At 38.9% G+C, this 16,523-nt stretch overlaps 4 protein-coding genes across 7 annotated transcripts; 3 read left to right on the forward strand and 1 right to left on the reverse strand.

The window, feature by feature from the left end:
• Window positions 1-165: 165 nt before the first annotated feature.
• Window positions 166-6,655, forward strand: LOC115759912 (ATP-binding cassette sub-family G member 4). 2 transcript variants are annotated; one of them, XM_030701040.1, is made up of 7 exons: window positions 166-296; window positions 3,024-3,366; window positions 3,426-3,615; window positions 4,396-4,780; window positions 4,863-4,976; window positions 5,152-5,279; window positions 5,336-6,655. In XM_030701040.1, exons 2-7 carry the CDS (start codon window positions 3,143-3,145, stop codon window positions 6,104-6,106), a joined length of 1,812 nt encoding a protein of 603 aa, XP_030556900.1. In that variant the 5' UTR covers window positions 166-296; window positions 3,024-3,142; the 3' UTR covers window positions 6,107-6,655. The 2 variants fall into 2 exon arrangements, with proteins under 2 accessions (XP_030556900.1, XP_030556901.1); XM_030701041.1 differs by having other exon boundaries at window positions 5,155-5,279; window positions 5,336-6,654.
• A 138-nt stretch (window positions 6,656-6,793) lies between these two features.
• LOC115759911 (cell division cycle protein 23 homolog) lies at window positions 6,794-13,164 on the reverse strand. Of its 2 annotated transcripts, XM_030701039.1 has the most exons (5): window positions 13,091-13,164; window positions 8,360-9,180; window positions 8,121-8,300; window positions 7,457-8,058; window positions 6,794-7,401 (listed from the first exon to the last, which is right to left on the reverse strand). In XM_030701039.1, the coding sequence occupies exons 2-5, from the start codon at window positions 9,144-9,146 to the stop codon at window positions 6,895-6,897; spliced, it is 2,076 nt and encodes a 691-aa protein (XP_030556899.1). In that variant the 5' UTR covers window positions 9,147-9,180; window positions 13,091-13,164; the 3' UTR covers window positions 6,794-6,894. The 2 variants fall into 2 exon arrangements, with proteins under 2 accessions (XP_030556899.1, XP_030556898.1); XM_030701038.1 differs by lacking the exon at window positions 13,091-13,164 and having other exon boundaries at window positions 8,360-9,228.
• On the forward strand, window positions 9,949-12,316 carry LOC115759913 (group XV phospholipase A2). 2 transcript variants are annotated; one of them, XM_030701043.1, is made up of 5 exons: window positions 9,949-10,051; window positions 10,707-10,874; window positions 10,935-11,306; window positions 11,369-11,891; window positions 11,955-12,316. In XM_030701043.1, the coding sequence occupies exons 2-5, from the start codon at window positions 10,721-10,723 to the stop codon at window positions 12,175-12,177; spliced, it is 1,272 nt and encodes a 423-aa protein (XP_030556903.1). In that variant the 5' UTR covers window positions 9,949-10,051; window positions 10,707-10,720; the 3' UTR covers window positions 12,178-12,316. The 2 variants fall into 2 exon arrangements, with proteins under 2 accessions (XP_030556903.1, XP_030556902.1); XM_030701042.1 differs by lacking the exon at window positions 9,949-10,051 and adding an exon at window positions 10,331-10,530 and having other exon boundaries at window positions 10,632-10,874.
• Window positions 12,439-13,500, forward strand: LOC115759915 (PITH domain-containing protein GA19395). Its single transcript, XM_030701048.1, has 5 exons — window positions 12,439-12,708; window positions 12,764-12,885; window positions 12,946-13,050; window positions 13,112-13,197; window positions 13,256-13,500. Exons 1-5 carry the CDS (start codon window positions 12,508-12,510, stop codon window positions 13,378-13,380), a joined length of 639 nt encoding a protein of 212 aa, XP_030556908.1. The 5' UTR covers window positions 12,439-12,507; the 3' UTR covers window positions 13,381-13,500.
• The last annotated feature ends 3,023 nt before the right edge of the window (window positions 13,501-16,523 follow it).

Here is a 16,523-nt window from a genome sequence, read left to right on the forward strand (position 1 = left end):
CTGGTTCGTGAACAGCATACCAGCCTAGAACCAAACCGATCGATGTAAGCGCGACTCGCAACATGTTGAGGCTCGCCTTAAACAAATATGAATATCAACAGTTGCCGGCACAATAATGAAAATAAGCCCCAATTGAATTCAGTTGTGTTTTGTATATTACCGGAGAGTAGTCAACGCTTAAATGTTTATCGGATGCCACACGCCATATCGAGTGGGGGGACGCGACTTGAAAATTTAATTGGGCGAGGCCCGAAAACAACAACAACAAAGTGCTACAAAAAACCAACAAATATCAAGTATATATATATGAAGTATAGTTATCAAGTCTAAACAGATGAAAATGTTTTCTACAAAGTAACAATTTTTGTGTAAAACGCAAAACAAAAGCTCTGAGTGGAAGGCAAACCAGTTTTCTATTTTCAAACGAAACGCGCTGGAAAACATTTGCACTTACTTTACAGCTGCACTTCATTAAAATATACATATATGTATATGGAAATTGTATTATATATATAATTAAACTGATAAGCAGCTGCAAGGGAAAGCGTTTTTCAGCAAATTTTGCATATATACGAGGCATATAATATGACAGGAAGTGAAGGCCCGCAGGCATAATACGCAGTTTAGCATCTAGTTTGTTTCATTTGTTTATTATTTTAGTATTCTTGTCATCCCCAACTGATTGAGGCACGCCAATTAATACTCTTGTTTCAAGAGAAAAAAGAAAATAAACATTGCATTAGCCCATGGACAACAATTTGTTATAGTATTGCATACGTTTAGGCGCATTCAGATATGATACCAAAAATCTGAATGATATCTGAGACGATCTCAGAAATTCGACAAAGTTCGACAAATGTTTTTGCAACATTTTGTTAAGCTCACAGTTGAGGGAAATTTTTAACTAAAAAATTAGTGTGATTAAATATTTAATCATCAAATGATTGAAGATGAAAGACTGAAAAAAGTCGCCAGTTTTAAATTCTAATTTTTTGCTTTTATTTGTTGCTATTTTTTTTTTAACTTTTTGATTCCGCATTTTATTGTTTTCTGTTTGATGTTTTTTTAAAAAATATTTGATTCTGTATTCAACATTTTTTGATCTTCCCAAAACAAAAATTTCAACATTTTATTTTTTAATATAAAATAAAAAAGGAAAAATATTCAAAAATAAAGTTTCTTGTTTTGAAAATATTTATCGCTTCTTTTTCTTAATTTAAAAAAATAAAATGTTGTAAATTTTCATGTATTTACAAAATTTTAAACATTTTATTTTTTTAATATAAAATAAAAAAAAAAAAATTTCAAAAAATAAAGTTTTTTGTTTTAAAAATATTAACCACCTCTTTTATTAATTTAAAAAGTAAAATGTTGCAAATTTTATTTTTTTAATAAAAAATTTAAACGTCTCAAAACTAATTTTGATCTAACAGTTTTACTAATTTTGAAGAAATTAGTATCAAAGATAAAAAAACGTATAACAATTTATTTCATCCCAAATTATAGCATTTGGTAAGAAATTACATTTCAAAATGTGCGCCATACGAGATTGTGTAAAAAAAAGAAGTCTAGAAGGTGCATTTGCCATATGGATTTCCGGACGGTAACTTTAGGAATGTTGCTTTTATTTCGTTGTGTCAATAGAAGATTATATAATTATAGGGTATCTCACAGTCTATCGCTACTAAGCGGCATTCCTTAAGGCTGTTAAGTGCAGCAACTAATAATTAGTACTCATTATTGCCAAGCTTATCGCAACTGCATTTAAAACACAAAAACGACTAATCGACTGACCACAGACACGCCACAGAAACTTATGCGAGTGCATTAAAAAAAAAAAAAACCTATTCTATGCGTCTTCAAAGTGTTTTCATGAATGAAAGTAAAGAAAAAGATGTTAAAAATTGCTCCTCGCCAACTTTCTAACTTAGCGGGGAGAAGACTTAGAAAATCTTATCAAACTCTTCACTAAGATAACAAGAGTTGGCTATGGGAAACAAATTCAGCTTGCGAGCTCACACGATTAGGGCTTCGCCATTATAATCAATCAATCAATCAATAAACAATTTCATATAAATTGATAAATATGTGAAAAATCTGTCTAAGATAACTTACTGTGAAAACATTCAGCTGTCCAGCTTCAAGCGTTTGATCTATGCGTTCATCTTCAGTCAGTCAATCAATCAGAAAAAACATCTTTATATGCTTCATATCTCTTGGTTTTCATTTAAATAATCTCCTGTGAAAAATTCCGGTGCCACCTTTGAGGGTTTCGGCTGTGTGTTGATCTTAAGTCATGCAGTCAATCAATCAATCAATCAATCTGAAAATCAATTTTATCCATAGAGAGATACGTACGACAAATCTTTCTTAAAATAACTCACTGTGAATATTCAGCTGTCTCGCTAAAAGATTTTGAACTGTGCGTCGATTATAAGTCAGGAAATCAATCAATCAATAAGCCTGAACAAATAGATTTATGTATAGAGAGATACGTATAACATATCTTTCTTAATATAAAGAAATAAAGTTGTCCAGCTTTAAGGGTTTGAGATGTGCGTCGATCATCAGTCACGCAGTCAATCAATCAATCAGTCTGGAAAAACAGTATTATATATTCAGATACGTATGAAGTCTTTCCGAGTTTATGCTAAGATAACTTACTGTAAGCTTTTCCGAATCTGTGCGGTGCGTTGATCATTAGTCAGTCAATCAATCAATCCGTCAGGAAAATCAGTTACACAATATCTTTATAGTATTCACTTATATAACCTAAGCTTCCCAGCTTAATGGTTTGAGTTGTTCATGATCAATCAATTAGTCGATCAATCAGTCATGGAAAAAAATTTAACTATATGTAGAGATGTAAGCATTTTGTCTGCTTTGATTGGGACAAAGGCAGCAGCTTTACAGCTGGCAAAGATAAGATTGCAATTTTGTGCCTTAGACTAATTTGGATTAGACGGTTGAGTCAGTTACGATGTTGATAATAACTGCAAGCACTTGAACTCCACAATCAACAGAGAGTACAAGCCGATAAGCGCAGTTGGCATATCGCAAATTGAGGCCAGAGCCAACGCAGTCGACATTCGAGCATTGCCCGCAGCCAGGGCAAGATCTGGTCAATATCAAATAGGAGACAATGGTCGACAATATTGCGGCAAGCGTGCCAAATGGCCTGGGCAAAACCCCGCCCCTGGAGCTACTGTTCCGGCAGGTGTGCTACAAGCTCAAGGGGCCAAAGCAATCCAAGAGCCAAATACTGAACGAGACCTGCGGCGCCTTCCAAGCGGGTCGCCTAACGGCCATACTAGGTCCATCCGGCGCCGGCAAATCCACGCTTCTAAACGTTCTAGCCGGCTTCAAGTGAGTGCATCTCGTGAAACTCTTTTTGACTCAATTTCCTGATCAGTTTTCTTAAATAGGGTCAGCGGCGTTACGGGTCAGTTCCTCATCAATGGACAGCCGCGCGATCTGCTCGCCTTTCGCAAAATGTCATCGTATATAGCACAGAATTTTGTGATGCTATCGCTGCTCACGGTCCAGGAAACGCTGCGTGTTTCCGCCGACTTGAAGCTGCCTACAGGCACAAGTACGCTGCAAAAACAACAAATTGTAAGTAAGATAAGTAAGTGTACTGTTGAGTGCTCGACTAGAATATACCCTGTTATCAGCTTGGAGCTTGGAGCACTGAAACAAATGCATTCTTAAGTGACTCTTGTGTTTATGGTCCGATCTTTGCCATATGTTTACATACCAAAAATCAGTTTCATTCCTCTAAAAAATATTTGAGCTCTAGACTGTAAAGTGAAATATAATCTAGATCCATGCGTACTATAGGAAAGTCGAACAACCAGCTTTTGCAATTTTCGCTTAAGGTTCGACTAACTGAGGTTAAAAATCGATAATTATCGATTGTGAAAAAATATCAATCGATACATGCTGCATACTAACAATAATCTACGAACTTGAAGTATCCAACTCTTATATAAATTAAAAGTCTTAGAATCGATATTTATCGATGTGTGGATCGTAGATAATATCTGAGCTTATAAAACTTGGTGTAATTATCTGCAGAGCTATGCAAAATCGATAATTGTCGATAGAAAGAATCGATATTTACGGAAAATACATATTTATCGACAGGGAAAATATAATTTTATCGAGATGGAAAAAATAATATCGATAAACTTTCTCTACCTATGATAAACTATTACCTAAATATTTTCCAAGCTCCAGCATTTATAGTCTCCGCGTATGACTAGATCTGTGTAGAACATAGTTCTCATCAAGAGTATACAAATTATGGGTCTATATACACCCCGATAACTGCATATGGGACATTCTACCAAATATGTTATTAAATTTCGTTCAAACCTTCAATCGTTTTCCCAGCTGGATGACATTATTGAGGTGCTCAACTTGCATTCGTGCCGTCACACGCTGGTACGGGACATTTCTGGCGGAGAGCACAAGCGCCTGTCCATTGGCATTGAGCTGATCACGAATCCGCCCATCATGTTCTTCGATGAGCCGACCAGCGGGCTGGACAGCGTGGCCAGCTACCAGGTCATGTGCTATTTGCAGAAACTGGCGCACAACGGACGGATTGTGGTGTGTGTGGTGCATCAGCCCAGTTCGCGGCTGATGCAGCTGTTCGACGATGTCCTGGTGCTGGCCCACGGCGAGATGCTCTACGCGGGCGCACAGTGCGATATGTTGGATAGCTTCCAGGCGGCCGGTTTCCGATGCCCACAGTACTATAATCCCGGTGATTTTGGTGTGTACTATGGGATTATATCCAATTTATACCAATCTGATCTCTCTCTCTGTCTCTCTCGATTCCTTCATCCACAATTTAGTGCTTGAGGTGGGCAGCGAGTCGTCCAATCAGCGCTGCGAGACGCTGATCACACAGAACAAGTCCAAGTACGATATTCTGCAGAGCTTCAGCAGTGCTCCGGCGAACGAGCAGAGTGAGTTCGCATTTGCTTGCGCTTCAATTGGATGACTTTGGCTGATCATCCACAATTGCTTCCGCTTTCTTTTCTGCTTCTGTTTCCTGTTCCAACTGGCGCTTGTCACTGTCCTACATTTTCCCACTGCTCTATCTGTTCCTCTTCTTTTCTGTCTGCCTCAATTTACTTGCAGCAGCGTTTATTGAGCTATCCAAAAGTTCGACGGCGTCTGATGCACTGCGTCCCAAGGAGCAGGTGGGCTTCTGGTATCAGCTGAGCGTCCTGATGCTGCGACATTTGCGTGCCATGTCCAGGGATACAGTGAGTAGCTGCTATATCCACTGTTATACATCTATTAACTGCCTAATCCTCTCCAGATTGCCGTGCAGTTGCGTGTGGCAATGCATATTGTGGTCGCCCTGCTGCTGGGCGTCGTCTATTGGCAGATCGGCAATGATGCCGCCAAGGTTATCAGCAATGTATCCTGCATGTTTTTCATCATACTGTTTGTCTTCTCAGGCAATGCCATGCCCTCCATTCTGCTCTGCCTGCAGGACTCGCCCGTGTTCATCAGGGAGTACTACAACGGCTGGTATTCCCTAAAGGCCTACTACATTTCCAAAGTGCTGGCCGATTTGCCACTGCAACTAATATGTCCGACTTTTTTCATTAGCATCGGCTTCTTTATGACCGGCCAGCCGCCGGAGCTGGGCCGCTTTGCCATGTGCTGGAGCATATGCGTGCTGACCGCCTTTATTGGACACTTTATAGGCGTAATTGCTGGCACCTTGTTGCCCATGCAGTTGGCCATATTTATAGTGCCCAGCATATCCATACCGTTTCTGCTGTTCTCTGGCTTTTTTATACGGATGCGCGAATTGTCCTGGTTTCTGCGGCCCATTTGTGACGTATCCTTTTTCCGATACATCTTCGAGGGTCTCATGCGCGCCGTTTATGGCTATGGACGCGGAGATTTGCCATGTCATCAGGATTTCTGCTTTCACAAGTCATCGGAACAGTTTCTCAAATATTTCGACATGTCCGGCGATAGCGTTAACGAAGATATTCTCGTCCTGGGCCTGTTCCTGCTGGTGCTGCTGATCGCCTTCAATCTGTCCCTGCATGTGTGCATCCGGCGGGCTCTGTGAGAGCGGCACGGCAGGTGTGCTGTTGGTTAAGAGAGTCTAGGTTTAGCTTGTATTCAATTCTACTTAAGTATTTAAATCTCGATGTTATAGCCTAATTATTGCTTATCAATGACATAGATCGATGCAGGCTTTAATTTTGACTGTGAGCTCTCAGCAATTGGCTTCATTAGCTGTTTTTTCTTTGATCATAAAACTGATTCGTAAATTAAATGCAATTAAATTTGTTTTCGAGCTCGGTTCGTTTCGTGAATCCGGGCTTTCCCATTCTTACAATCAGATCATAGTTTATCACATTCTTTCAAATACTAAGGAAAATAATTAACTTGATAATTTGTACGAACAAATTCCAATAAAGAAATAGAATAACTTCAAGCTGACAATACAAAACAGATTTTGGGCTCAAAATTGCCCGTTCTGTTAGAAATATTACAAATATGATTTATGATATATAGTATGTATATATAAGGAATTATTTTCATAGATTTTAGCAAGATCTTAACGCTTTGGGACTGGCTCTCTAAACCGAAACACAATTAACTTAATAAACATTAATGCATATGCTCCAACATTTTTTTTTTTTAAGCAAACAATTTTCGCAATTAATGCTGCGGCTGTTGGGCAAATGGTTCGGTTCAAGATTTCGCTCATAGTACAATAAAAATGGGAATTCCCGGTTCGAACCGTTTTGGTTCATAGCCTTGATTTAAAGCACATCATCATTGCTCAACGCATTAATTAAGTAATTTTCAATATAATTCACAAGAAACATAAATGTGTCATGTGTACATTTAATCAATGGACACGCTCGATATTTCCATGGAGCTGCCATCGTGTGTTGTTCCCTGCTGTTCGGATGTCGCTGTGCCCGGCGTTATATCCTCCAGCGTTTCGGTTGCCGCTGTACTGCTTCCCGGCGTCTCCTCGCTAATCGTTGGTATTGTTGTTGTCGTCGTTGTTGTTGTTGCGGTTGCCGTGCTGTTTGCCGTAGGTCCAATCAGACTACGTTGACTAGGCTGGGGGCGGCGTACACGCTCTGGCACCGAACGCAGTCGTCGTGTGCTGCTGGCTGATGTTGAGGGGCCTGCGGCGTTGGCGGCAGCCGTTGATGTTGAGGTTGATTTGTCAGCTATTGAGGTGAATGGTACGCGCACACGCACATCCAGCTGCTCCCATTCCATTTCATCCTCGGAACTGGTCTCCGCCGTGGCCACCACCGTTGTGGACTTCTTCTTTTGGCACTCGGCACTGCGCCGTGAGTCAATGGTCTTTAGCAGCGCCTTGGCCTCCGTTTTGCGCTGCAACAGAGAAACGAATTAGGTTTATGAAGTGGAGCTAACTTATTTAGCTTACATCATCCGAGTCCAGGCACTTGTAAGCATAGTAAGCGGCACGTTCATAGTCACACTTCTTCTCATAGTAGTTGGCCAGCGTCATAAAGCCCTGGTAGAGGCTCTGCTTATCGGTGGCCGCGCGTTCGTCCTCGCAGTACATAATATAACAATGAACGGCCGTCTCATTGTCGCCCAGCTTCTCGTGCAGGCTCGCCAGCTTGTACATGGCTATGCCCTCAATGTCACCCACATCGCAGGCCTTCCAATAGCACTTGACCGAATTCTCGCATTTGTCCAGCTTCTCGTAGGTCTCGCCCAGTGCGACCAACATGCGCGAATCATACGGACGCAATTGGTGGGCAATTTTAAAATAATATAAACTATAATAATGCATTTTAATAATCTCATAGGCCTGGCCCAGGCCATACCAGGCACGATAGTCACGTTTATTGACCTCCACCGCTTTGCGGTAGCTTTGAATCGCAGCATTTGTGTTTTTCAGCTCCATAAATTCATGGCCCATCAGGGTCCAGGCGGCCAAATACTTGGGATTAAGTTTTAAAGCGCGCTGAAAATATGAAATGGCCACCTGATGATCACAGCGTATGCTATAGTAGTTGCCTGTTTGGGAGCAGAGCGAAGTTTAGAACGAAAGTTTAATATGGTTTACGCTTGGAACTTGCCTATAACACAGCAGGTCTCGGGTCGATATTTGTTAATGCTAACAGCCTTGTGCGCCAGTTGGGCCATTTCTGTTTTCATCTCCTTGACGAACAGCAAATTGGAGTAGGTATCCACATTGTCCAGGCGATAGGGATCGCTCTCGAGCAAGGCCTGAAACAACTCGATGGCCTTGTCCACATCTGGCAGAGAAACAGATTGAGTTTATAACTAGGAACTAGGCGAAGCTTCAACAACACACCTCGCTTATTATGATAGACCAGCGCCATTTGGGCAGTTAGATAGATGCTCTTGCTGAAGCCCGCCGCCTGTAGATCCTCGTAGATCTTAAGTCCATCATCATTTAAATACAGCTCCAGATATGTGTGTGCCATGAAGAAATGACGCATCCAATGGCCGCCCAACTGCAGGCTCAGCAGCTTCTTTTTCTCCATAATAAGCGGCGATAGCTCCAGGTAGGCGCTCCACAGCATGGGCACCAGACGCACCGCACTCAGAAGCATTTGCTCGGCTGCTTTATTTAGATTCAATGCCTTAAGCACCACGCCATACAAATAGATGCCATAGCCATCTAAGCGACTGCGTCCATGCTCTGCGCGCAGCGTGGCCAGCAGATCGGCCAAGTCACGCATTTGATTTGGCTCATTGAGATTCGCCTGATCTGTGGTGGAGTCAAGGCGTCGCTTCTCGCGCGCCATGTACGTGGAGTAGAGATGCAGAAAACGTGGCACGCTCGACTCGCAGTTCCTTACCGCGTGCGCGGCCCTATCATATTCACGCACATCGTAATAGCTTTTGGCCAGAAAGTAATCGCTGTACTCGGCGGGCGCAATGCCCTCCAGCTGGCACTCGCTAAACGAATGATCATCGTCTGGCGCCGCGTTGTCGATGTTAACATCGCTCAGGCCATGATGCATCTCCGCCAGCCATTTGGTGCTGTGCAGCAGACCTCGTTTTGAGCACTCAATTATTGCACGACGCAGCTCCTTTTTCACATCCGGCAGCAGCACGCTGAAGAACTCTTGCATTGTGGTTTATGATCGTTCGAGGCTAAAGTTGCAGCTATTTTAATTTAACAAACAAAATTTGCCTTTGAACGCGCTAAACAAGTGCATTTGCCGGTCGTGTCGATTACTACAAATATCGATACGTCGTTCATTTGCAAATCGTGAGTATCGATACAAAAGCACGACAGTCTGTATTGCGTGCAATTGTATTCGCATGTTAACGATGTTTATTGCGTTGCCAATGCATAGTTAATGAATGAAAATACGTAATATATATACATACGCAAATTTACAATTTATAAAATAACAAAATTGTTGGCATTTACCTTAAAATACCTTCATTTTGTGTACTGCTGCAAGGCAATCAATTTGAATTTATACCGCTGTACAATGTGACCATGAGCACAGAAACTAAAAAAGCCAAAATGCTCCAAACAATGCAAAACTCCATAACACTGGCAAAGCAGCTGAATTAAAGCTGCGCAAAAAAAAAACGAATAACAATAACAAAAGTGTCCAAAATGATAACGAAATAAAAACAACAACAACAAACATTTCTTTGTTTACGAAAACGCACAAAAAAACAATAACAACAACAGCAAAGCAGGCAAAATGGCGCTACATTAAAATGCGGAAAGCAACCGCGCATTAATGCAGTTACAGTTACGTATGCTGGTTTAAAGGTCAATTAAGTTTTGGAGCTGGAGCTTCTGATACAACAACATATATATAAATACATATATATATATGTAAGTAAATCAATTGATAATTGTGGTGCTGATTCATTTGTTTGCGACAGCACTTTTTTTTTTTCAATTTAATACCATAAATACGTTTATCTGCTTGGCCAGCGAGTGGCGCGATTTGAACTGAGGCCTCGCTAGTTAGAGAGGAGCTCTCATACCGTTATTGCAATCAGCAGCAGGGTACGCACGTAATATATATACATACGCAAATTTACAATTTATAAAATAACAAAATTGTTGGCATTTACCTTAAAATACCTTCATTTTGTGTACTGCTGCAAGGCAATCAATTTGAATTTATACCGCTGTACAATGTGACCATGAGCACAGAAACTAAAAAAGCCAAAATGCTCCAAACAATGCAAAACTCCATAACACTGGCAAAGCAGCTGAATTAAAGCTGCGCAAAAAAAAAACGAATAACAATAACAAAAGTGTCCAAAATGATAACGAAATAAAAACAACAACAACAAACATTTCTTTGTTTACGAAAACGCACAAAAAAACAATAACAACAACAGCAAAGCAGGCAAAATGGCGCTACATTAAAATGCGGAAAGCAACCGCGCATTAATGCAGTTACAGTTACGTATGCTGGTTTAAAGGTCAATTAAGTTTTGGAGCTTCTGATACAACAACATATATATAAATACATATATGTAAGTAAATCAATTGATAATTGTGGTGCTGATTCATTTGTTTGCGACAGCACTTTTTTTTTTCAATTTAATACCATAAATACGTTTATCTGCTTGGCCAGCGAGTGGCGCGATTTGAACTGAGGCCTCGCTAGTTAGAGAGGAGCTCTCATACCGTTATTGCAATCAGCAGCAGGGTACGCACAACACAATGCAGCTCAGGGGGAACAGCATACTGTTCGCGCTGCTGCTCTTCACAGCTTTGTTCAGTGTGGGAAACTGTTTTTGGCCCTTTAGCAAAAGAGGCAGACACCCCCCGAAACCCGCGCCGCCCAAGGAACCGCAGCTATCTCCGGTTATATTCGGTAAGTATTCATAAACAGGGCAACCGAATGGAAATTATAAAAAAAAATACAATTTTTCAGTGCCAGGCGATGGTGGCTCTCAAATGGAAGCACGCTTAAATAAATCGGGCACGCCCTACTTCATATGCGAGAAGACACACGACTGGTATAATCTCTGGCTAGATCTGGAGCAGCTGGTCATACCGATGGTCTACTGTTGGATAGACAATGTCAAGCTGTACTATGACAAGGTGACACGCACCACGCACAATACGCCAGGCGTGGAGACGCGCGTACCCGGCTGGGGTGATCCCAACGTCGTCGAATGGATAGATCCCACAAAAAATAAGGCCGGCGCCTACTTTAAGGATATTGCCAATGTACTGGTAGACCTGGGCTATGAGCGCCATAAGAATATACACGGTGCACCCTACGATTTCCGACGGGCGCCGAGTAAGTGCCTCTCATCTAGCCAACTAATCTTTAAATTAACAGAAGCTTTTCCCACATTCTAGATGAGAATCAGCAGTTCTTTATTGATATGAAACAACTCGTAGAGGACACATACGAGGCCAATAATCAGACGCCCGTCACCTTTATAACGCACAGCATGGGCAGCCCCATGACACTAGTCTTTCTGCAGGAGCAAACACTTGAGTGGAAGACTCAATATGTGCGCCGGCAAATTAGTCTGGCTGGCGCTTGGGCGGGCAGCATCAAAGCTGTCAAGGTGTTTGCCATGGGCGATGATTTGGACTCGTTCGCGTTGAGCGCTAAAATACTGCGCGAGGAACAGATCTCGCATCCGTCCTCCGCTTGGCTGTTGCCCTCGCCGCTGTTTTGGAAGCCCTCCGAGGTGCTTGCGTCGACACCGTCGCGTAATTATACAATGGCACAGCTGGAGCAATTCTTCAATGATATTGACTACAGAACGGGCTGGGAAATGCGCAAGGATACAATGCGCTATACACAAAACTTTAGTCCTCCGGATGTGGAGCTACATTGCCTGTATGGCGATGGGGTCAGCACAGTGGAAAGGTAATTCCCAAATCGTTAAATCAAATCAAACACTAATTTACTGGAATATTTCATTTTTTGTAGATTGCAATACAAAAAAGACACGATAGCAGGAGAAACCCCCAAGCTTATAATGGGTCTGGGCGATGGCACCGTTAATCAACGTTCTCTGCGCGCCTGCCAACACTGGACGGGCTATACAGACTCTCATATAACCACACTGGCGCTACAGGGTGTCGATCACTTGGGCATTTTGGCCAATCAAGATGTACTTCAATATGTGCGCACTGTCATGCAGCAGCCATAAACTACTTCAAATAGACTAAGAAAAAGAGCAATTTTATCTAGTTAAATGTATCAAAACGCGTTCAAATTATTGCATCTCAAGCGATAAGCAGCTGTAGTTTAAACGAAATGCAATTAATATTAATTCAATAAACCGTTTAAGTAGCTAAAAAAAAAGTTTTTTCAAAGGCAACGATACTTTAGTTGTCATCACTAGAAAACAATAGGAGTATCGTTAGCCGACTATCGATGTATCGATAATTCTGCACAATTCAATACAACGATTACTTGCATTAAATTCTTGTCACATTGTGTATATTGTATTTAAAGCAATTATTATTTAAAAAACAAAATGCCACACGGACACTCGCACGGGCATGGACATGGCTGCAGCCACGAGGCCACCGATATCGACAATGCACTGGAAATGGGCATCGAGTACAGTTTGTATACAAAAATTGACCTCGAAAATACGGAATGTTTGAACGAGGAGACCGATGGCAGCGGCAAGACGGTCTTCAAGCCATACGAAAAGCGTCTGGATACAAGCAAGGTGGGCGTGGCACAGCCCAATATACATATATTGGAATTAACTATATTCTCTGCAGTTTGTGCAAAGCGATGCCGATGAAGAGCTTTTGTTTAATATACCATTTACCGGCAACATTAAGCTAAAGGGCATCATCATTCGTGGCGCCAATGATAACTCACACCCAAATAGAGTCAAACTGTGAGTATTTCTGGGGCATTCAATTAGAGTCGTGCTATTTTAAAATTTATATCCGAACAGCTTTAAGAATCGACCTAAGATGACGTTCGACGATGCACGTGGCAAAGCGGACCAGGAGTTCGAGCTGTCGCGCGATTTTCGCGCAGAAATCGAATATTCACCCAAGTATTTGGCTGCCCTTTAATACTAATATTATATTTAATACCTGTATTCCAATCCCTTGCAGAGTTGTGACCTTTTCCTCGGTGCATCATTTGTCGCTGTATTTTCCCAGCAATTTCGGCGACGACAACACACGCATCTATTATATTGGTTGGGTTTTTGCAGGCGGCAACATTTAGATAGATAATTTAACAGCTTTACTTTGTAGGTCTGCGCGGCGAGTTCACGGAGGCACATTATCACGGCGTCACCATTTGCAACTACGAGGCGCGTGCCAATGCCGCCGATCACAAGGACAAAGTCTTCGATGGCGTCGGACGAGCTATACAATAAAAGATATACATCATATACATATATATATATATTAGGCAGAGTATTGAGAACTGAAGGGGGCGCATATTTTTTGTAATACTAGCACTGTGCTTGAAATTAAACCTGTACAGATTCGAAAAATGGGTAATGTTTCTTTAATTTATTCTTTATTGTTATCTTATTGATTTATGCTTATAAGATGAGATATCGAATCACGTGTGTCAATGTCAATGCATAACGCTTTTTATTACTCAATAGTGTTTCATTATCCATTTTCTTTCTTTCGTTTTTTGTTTATTTGTTTCATTCTGTATTTTTAATAAATTGTTTATATGTATTTTACAAAGCGTTTACTTAAATGTATTGTAATTTTACATTTATTACCGAATAATTTGTTATTGCACTAGTTTTTGTTGTTGTTGTTTTTTAAATATTCTTTTCTCCACTTGCTCATTTATTGTAGTTGACATTTTTTTTTCGTTAAAGTATGCTTCTCGCTTATGCACTTCGATATCTAATAGATAGATGATAGAGACATACACCATGTGTTCCATTTGGGTAAAAACTCACGTGTTTTAACGTATTATTTATTTTGCTGAAACACATTGTGCATATACAAATGCAATTAGGAGCAAAACTAAAGTTATTCAAATGAATGCTTGAAATTCTTTTTCTCTTTTGTTTTCTTTTCTTTTTCTTTTAGATAAAATTAGTTAATATATATTTACAAATTGTATGCGCATACAAAAATCGCATTTATAGGCTGAAAAATATGTGTTATTTTTTTTTGTTTTGGTTTTTAATTAGAAATTCTTGCTGCTGTAGTTTGGGGGCATGGTTGTGTGCGGGAGGGGCAGTTAGGGTATTCGAAAAAGGGAAGGGGGGGCCAGTTTGTGCGATTCTTTAGCTAGATATACATACATACATGTTCATATATTTAGTTGAGGAATTGTATATATATATAAATATGTATTTATTTGATTTCATGTTCTGTTCTGTGTGTGTGTGTGTGTGTTTCTTTGAGTGTGGAATTAAAAAAAAAAGATTTCTCTAGTATTTGATTCCTGGTATTTGCTTTTATTTTATGCTTTGTTGTTGTTGCTTAAGGTGTGTCTTTTTGTTCAACAAAATTTGTGCTCTCGTTCCATAGTTGCAGTTAGGGTTTATATATATGTATATATATATATATATATATATAATGTACAATATATATATATATATATATATACGACTTTAAGTACGATTTTTGCAACAAATCAATATCGGTTTTCTTTAAAAAATACGCTACACCCAAATGGCGTGTACTCGACATTTTAGCTGATAGCCCAAAAAATCGTTCAGTTTTTGTTTCATTTCAAAGAGTTTACGTTTAGTATAAAAAATCATTATATCGAAAGTATAAAAATCGTATTAAGCCTTTCATTTTATTTGTTATTTATTTGTTTTGTTTTTTTAATATTAAATTTTTCATTTAGTTTTGGTTGTTTTTGTTTTGTTTTTCTTTAGCAAAAGCGGGTGTATCTTCATCAAGCAGGTATTCGAATGTTACTTGGCAGGATTATTATATATATTTTTCTTTTTTAAATTTTTTTTTCCTTTATATATATATATATATATTTGTTTTTAAATAGTTTTATAAAAGCTTCGTGTTGTTTTTAGTTTTGTTGTTGTTGTGGATGTGTGTTTTTTTTTGTGTTATTGCAGAGGCCTGTTTCAGTTGTTTGCTTTTATTTGTTTATATATAAATATTTGTATTTTTTTGTTGTTTTTTTTTTTGGATTTTTATCGTTTTTGAAAAGTAGTTGTTGTTGCACTTTTATAGTTAATATGTGTGTGTGTGTGTGTGTGTGTGTTGTTATTTTGTTGTTTGTTATTAATTTAATTAATTTATGCTTTTAGAACTGACATTAGGCGACATTGACTTAGCTGGCTAGTTAATTCATTAATTTGTTTCAATACAAATTTTGTATCTACAATGGAATTGATCAATGATAATGATATCAAAATAATTACCATTAATACATGCATCTATATGATGTATTTGTAATTAAATTATTTAAAGCTTTTTCGTGTGTTTTTTGTGTGTGTTTTTGACCAACTGATAAACATTCGAATATTGCAATTGTTGAAATAAACATCAAATGTTCGTGTACATTAAAAATGTATTTACAATTGAATAATTCGCTACTTATGCACATAGATATACTATTCAATTTGATAAACAGGATTTAGTTCATATTATTATTATTATTTTTTGTTTTAACTACACGCTCCTACAAAATGCTCGCTAAATTTGCTTTTCATATGCACTTACATCTCAGATTTATCAATGTCGTTAATACAATTGCCATGAATATTGCTAGATTCAGCCCAGTACCGCCCCCTTCCCCCTCCCCCCCTCGTCACACCAAAAGATACAAAAGTTAAAGGAAAATCCTTGTGAAATATTCGTTTCGAATATGCTGCTAGACAAATCAAAAGATCTGTTGAAACTAGGGCAGAGCTCGGGGCGGGTCCAGACATCATATTGTTTAACAAGTTTTCAATCAATTGAATTTTGAATATAATTTAACTAGCATTTGTTCGGCTTGTTTTCTGTACGTTACTTTTCTGTATTTTACCATTATGCACTAAATTTTGCGTTGCGCTACTTTATTTTATAAGAATTTTTTATTATTTATATTTTCTTTGCTTGTTTTTTGTTTTTTATGGTATTAGTTTAAATATCTACGGCTAAGTTATGTAATTATTTTATTTGTGGTTTTAATTTATTCAAATCATCATCACATATCAAAAAGTTTACAAAAATTTTACCTTAACATTTCTTTAGCTACATTTCATTTGCATGTACTTATTTCGCCTTTGCTGTTTATTTATTTATTTATTTATTATTTTTATTACTTTTCGTGCGCTTCAGAATAAAACATACAACAATAGATATTATTTGTCTATCTTTGTTTATTTTTTTTTAAGTATTTTCCTTTGCTAATTTTTTACCCACTTAACAATAGTTGTTCTCAGTTATTTTCAACAAGTAATTCCGCGTTCCGAGTTTCACATTCAACAAATATGTGACCATTTTTTTTTGTAATTATTTGAACTGAACGCCTACCAAGTCCGATTATAATTGTTGTTAATAAACATTAGTTAATGTATATAGTTTG

The sequence above is a fragment of the Drosophila novamexicana genome, unplaced genomic scaffold (genome assembly GCF_003285875.2).
Source record: "Drosophila novamexicana strain 15010-1031.04,08,12 unplaced genomic scaffold, DnovRS2.1 tig00000387-arrow-pilon, whole genome shotgun sequence".
NCBI classification, from domain to species: Eukaryota; Metazoa; Arthropoda; class Insecta; order Diptera; family Drosophilidae; genus Drosophila; species Drosophila novamexicana.

What these genes read in the sequence shown, in the direction of transcription:
- LOC115759912 (XM_030701040.1), top strand. Translation starts at nt 3,143, where the DNA reads ATGGTCGACAATATTGCGGCAAGCGTGCCAAATGGCCTGGGCAAAACC. An exon ending in TGCTCCGGCGAACGAGCAGA is followed by an intron (nt 4,977 to 5,151) that starts GTGAGTTCGCAT and finishes ATTTACTTGCAG; the next exon opens with CAGCGTTTATTGAGCTATCC. An exon ending in GTGCCATGTCCAGGGATACA is followed by an intron (nt 5,280 to 5,335) that starts GTGAGTAGCTGC and finishes AATCCTCTCCAG; the next exon opens with ATTGCCGTGCAGTTGCGTGT.
- LOC115759911 (XM_030701039.1), bottom strand. Translation starts at nt 9,146, where the DNA reads ATGCAAGAGTTCTTCAGCGTGCTGCTGCCGGATGTGAAAAAGGAGCTG. An exon ending in GGTCTATCATAATAAGCGAG is followed by an intron (nt 8,301 to 8,359) that starts GTGTGTTGTTGA and finishes TTTCTCTGCCAG; the next exon opens with ATGTGGACAAGGCCATCGAG. An exon ending in CGAGACCTGCTGTGTTATAG is followed by an intron (nt 8,059 to 8,120) that starts GCAAGTTCCAAG and finishes GCTCCCAAACAG; the next exon opens with GCAACTACTATAGCATACGC.
- LOC115759913 (XM_030701043.1), top strand. Translation starts at nt 10,721, where the DNA reads ATGCAGCTCAGGGGGAACAGCATACTGTTCGCGCTGCTGCTCTTCACA. An exon ending in GCTATCTCCGGTTATATTCG is followed by an intron (nt 10,875 to 10,934) that starts GTAAGTATTCAT and finishes ACAATTTTTCAG; the next exon opens with TGCCAGGCGATGGTGGCTCT. An exon ending in CGATTTCCGACGGGCGCCGA is followed by an intron (nt 11,307 to 11,368) that starts GTAAGTGCCTCT and finishes CCCACATTCTAG; the next exon opens with ATGAGAATCAGCAGTTCTTT.
- LOC115759915 (XM_030701048.1), top strand. Translation starts at nt 12,508, where the DNA reads ATGCCACACGGACACTCGCACGGGCATGGACATGGCTGCAGCCACGAG. An exon ending in CACCCAAATAGAGTCAAACT is followed by an intron (nt 12,886 to 12,945) that starts GTGAGTATTTCT and finishes ATATCCGAACAG; the next exon opens with CTTTAAGAATCGACCTAAGA. An exon ending in GAAATCGAATATTCACCCAA is followed by an intron (nt 13,051 to 13,111) that starts GTATTTGGCTGC and finishes AATCCCTTGCAG; the next exon opens with AGTTGTGACCTTTTCCTCGG.